The sequence below is a fragment of the Solanum tuberosum genome, unplaced genomic scaffold (assembly GCF_000226075.1).
Source record: "Solanum tuberosum cultivar DM 1-3 516 R44 unplaced genomic scaffold, SolTub_3.0 scf00149, whole genome shotgun sequence".
Classification (NCBI taxonomy): domain Eukaryota; kingdom Viridiplantae; phylum Streptophyta; class Magnoliopsida; order Solanales; family Solanaceae; genus Solanum; species Solanum tuberosum.
The window spans coordinates 262,889-266,510 of NW_006239072.1; the positions used below are offsets into that span (position 1 = coordinate 262,889).

General features: G+C 35.1%; 1 protein-coding gene across 3 annotated transcripts in view; it reads left to right on the forward strand.

Annotated features, from left to right (window-relative positions):
- Positions 1 to 3,197, forward strand: part of LOC102596009 (cell differentiation protein RCD1 homolog) — an 11,320-nt gene extending 8,123 nt beyond the window's left edge. For all 3 annotated transcript variants that reach the window (XM_015310964.1, XM_015310965.1, XM_006352458.2), the window contains 7 exons: positions 371 to 460; positions 907 to 949; positions 1,775 to 1,881; positions 2,099 to 2,194; positions 2,282 to 2,472; positions 2,596 to 2,665; positions 2,793 to 3,197. In XM_015310964.1, the coding sequence (XP_015166450.1) occupies positions 371 to 460; positions 907 to 949; positions 1,775 to 1,881; positions 2,099 to 2,194; positions 2,282 to 2,472; positions 2,596 to 2,665; positions 2,793 to 2,891 (696 nt within the window). In that variant the 3' untranslated portion in view covers positions 2,892 to 3,197. The remainder of the gene's footprint in view (positions 1 to 370; positions 461 to 906; positions 950 to 1,774; positions 1,882 to 2,098; positions 2,195 to 2,281; positions 2,473 to 2,595; positions 2,666 to 2,792) is intronic.
- The last annotated feature ends 425 nt before the right edge of the window (positions 3,198 to 3,622 follow it).

Here is a 3,622-nt window from a genome sequence, read left to right on the forward strand (position 1 = left end):
CTTAACACTGCCCCATTTCCCCCCCCCCCCCAAAAAAAAAATATCACCACTTAGAGGAGAATATATTCTGTCATTTAAATCTAATCTCAAATTAACTCTTTTTGTGCCTTGGGCCAACTTAGATGGTAAACAAAAGCTACTATATATAGGTGGTTGTATGCTTTATCAAAATCAATAACATTGATTCAGTTAAAGTAACTCTTTCTATGATGATGAGATTCTGGACTTCTATCCTCTCAAATATTTCATTCATATTTCTTGAACGTCTATTGTAGACATTTTCTGTCCAACTATTTGATTCTTATTTCTAATGTGTGGAAGTCACTAGCTGTTTCTATAAGTTTGTAAACATTGATTTGTACATTTGCAGGAGATAGTTTCTATCTACCCTGTTTTGTCACCGCCAAACCTGACTCTTGCACAATCCAATAGAGTTTGTAATGTACTAGCACTTCTTCAGGTATATTAAATTATTTTCCTTGTGGACTTTTTCTCAGTGATTTGTGATTCTTGATACTTCTTCTATTATTCATTCTTGTTGGTGATCTTAAAGTAATGAGTTATTGTCAAGAGAGGTATAGAAAACTGGATATGTTTGGGGTTGTGTTATATGTATCAAGAGAGGTGGATGGTGAATGCAACAGACTAGAAGGTGTTGAAATTTCTATGTTTTTTTTTCCTTGTAAAAGAAAAAAACTTGTTCGTACTGAAATTGTTTTAAGTTTCATTTCTTTCTTGGAGCATGGCAAGTATTACTTCCAAATGTCTGATGTTATCATAGTATAAGAGCTTTAAGATGTAATTGTATTCCCACTCTGCCTTTGTTTGTTTAGTTCTTTTGCTGGTCAAGGTCAAATCTTCTGTCCTTCCTATTTAAATAGTTTTCCATTGCTTTCTATTTTGCAGTGTGTTGCCTCTCACCCTGACACCAGATTGTTGTTATTCAATGGTGAAGATTCTCTTCCTTTTTTTAAAAGTTCTCTTATCTGTTTGGCAATGACAATAAGCTTGGCCTTTTTTAGTCCTTTTCTGACTCTACTTTTTTGTGGAATGCCATTTAAAGCAAAAAAAATGTTGTTTATGTTGATTTGCAGTTGCTTGTGGATGCAAATTCTTTTCCATAACAATGACACAGATACAAAAATCTCAACACTCCTCATAGTTGCACCTCTTAAGTTTTATTCCCCAAGCACTTGCTTAGTATTATATTTTCACTTAAATTAAACTCTTATTTACTTGTCAAAAAGAATTCCACAGATACAAGTCAAGAATAAGATCCAAATAGTATCAAATTAATGTCACCCTGCATTCGTTTGATAAATCTTTGGAGGAGAAATGAAATTTGATTTACATATGAAGACATTATACTTTGATTCATCTTATCCACTACTTGTAGAAAAAATAAAATTATACTTGGGTTACATATCCTTGGAATGCACAACTGTCAAGTAATTATATGACCGTTCTTCCTTGGTAGTCACTAATGTCCATAAAGAGGGAAGAAACGAAGATTACAAGTTTGTGGCCTTAGGTTCATTGAAGCACTGGCTGGTGCAACACAAGAATCTTGTCTTAGATAAATACCCCAGCCCCATATTATTCATGTAAAATGCTTTGTAACCTTCAAAAACTTTTAAGCACATCTTTAATAAAAAAAGAAACAAATAAATGGACTCAATAATCAATGATATGTTCTCGAGATCTGGATAGACTTTTGTGTGATGATAACTGTAATTGTGATATTTGGTTTCCCTGACAGTTTTCTACTTTTCAGCATATATTCCTTTGTATCTGTACCCCTTTCTTAATACAACAAGCAAGTCAACACCATTTGAATATTTGAGGCTTACAAGCTTAGGTGTTATTGGTGCCCTTGTGAAGGTAACATGTCTACTGTATATCATGCGTCTTCTACTTTCATTGTTAGTATAAAGATTTTCATTCATGATCATATCTACTGGGAATGACATGAGAAGGAAACTGATTAGTTATAATTTCAGGAGCTAATGATGCTAGTAATGCTATTCATAACCTATCTTAATCAATTGTTATTCTAAAGCCTAAATGCACTTTGTTCCTTTTGGTTTTTTCTGCGCAGGTAGACAACACTGAAGTTATCAGTTTTCTTGTTTCGACAGAGATAGTTCCTCGGTGCTTGTGCACGATGGAGATGGGGAGTGAACTATCAAAAACAGTTTGTGCTTCCCCAAAACCATTTTCCAATTACATCCTCCTTCGACTTGATTAGATTTTCATGCATCTAATTTATTCATATTGACAGGTTGCAACTTTCATTGTGGAAAAAATCCTTCTAGATGATGTGGGTCTGAATTACATATGTACCACATCGGATAGGTTTTTTGAATTAGCTCAAGTTTTAGGGAATATGGTCGGTGCACTTGCTGAGCAGCCTTCATCAAGATTGCTGAAACACATAATCAGGTGCTATCTTCGTTTATCAGATGAGCCAAGGTTAGTTTTCTGTTTATCACCATCCTGGTTTTTCTTTCAGCTTGCTTATGTGTGATATATCAGAGCCCTTTTTGATCTTTCTGTTTCTGTGAGGCTAAAAGCGACGTGTATGGCTTATGGCAGGGCTTGTCAGGCACTGAAAATTTGTCTTCCCGATATGCTTAGAGATGACACCTTCAGCAGTTGTCTTCGTGTACGTAATATTGGGCAATATAAGTAGCTCCCCCTCTCCCTCCTGAATCATGAATTATTATTTTCTCGGCATCAGACCCTTGTTATTTTTTCTGACCATAACTGGTTTTGTTTCATTATGTTATCAGGAGGATCCAATAACGAGAAGGTGGCTGCAACAATTGCTCCTTAACGTTAATGGGAATCGGGTTGCTCTACAAGCTGGAGGATTTGATCGTATGCCGTGAATCATACAAATGGGACTTAAATTAAGGGTGCATTGTTAGGAATGCATTTCTGTACTCATAGGACGTGTAATTTGATGGAGTATTTAAGGTGCATGTGGAATGCATTTCTGCACTCATATTTATTTATGTAGTGCATTATGTGAATTGTTATGAAGATTTTATTAGGAGATTAAGACTATTATTGAACCTTTACTAAGCCTGTCTATTTAGGTTTTTCACTCGGTATCTAAATTCGGATTTGTGCGATTTCGAGCCTTCTGGTTAAGTATGCAAGAATACTTATCATTGTGGGTGTTTGGAATGAAAGAAAATGCTTTCCATGGAAATAATTTTTGTAGAAAATTTTCTGTTAGAAAATAAGTGGGGTTTTTATTTATTTTCTATTGTTTTGGTAAGTAAGGAAAAAAATATTATCCCAAGATACACTATGTGAGTGGGATGGGGTGGGGAGTGGTGGTTCGGGGGTTTGGATGGTTGAGTGCGGGTGGTGGGGTTGTTGGGAAGAGATAATAAATTTGCATGGATCATCACAATCTTCAAAGTAGTCAATTTCTTCAAACATCAACTAGTCTTGAGGTGATATTTGCGTAGTATTCTTCATATAGACATCATGTATCCGACTTACCCACAATACATTTTTCTTACTTGCCAATTGCCATAAGAGCTTCACAACAACAACTATGTTTCAGGGTTTGCAATTCTTAATATTCAAACCTCCATACTTCTTAGTT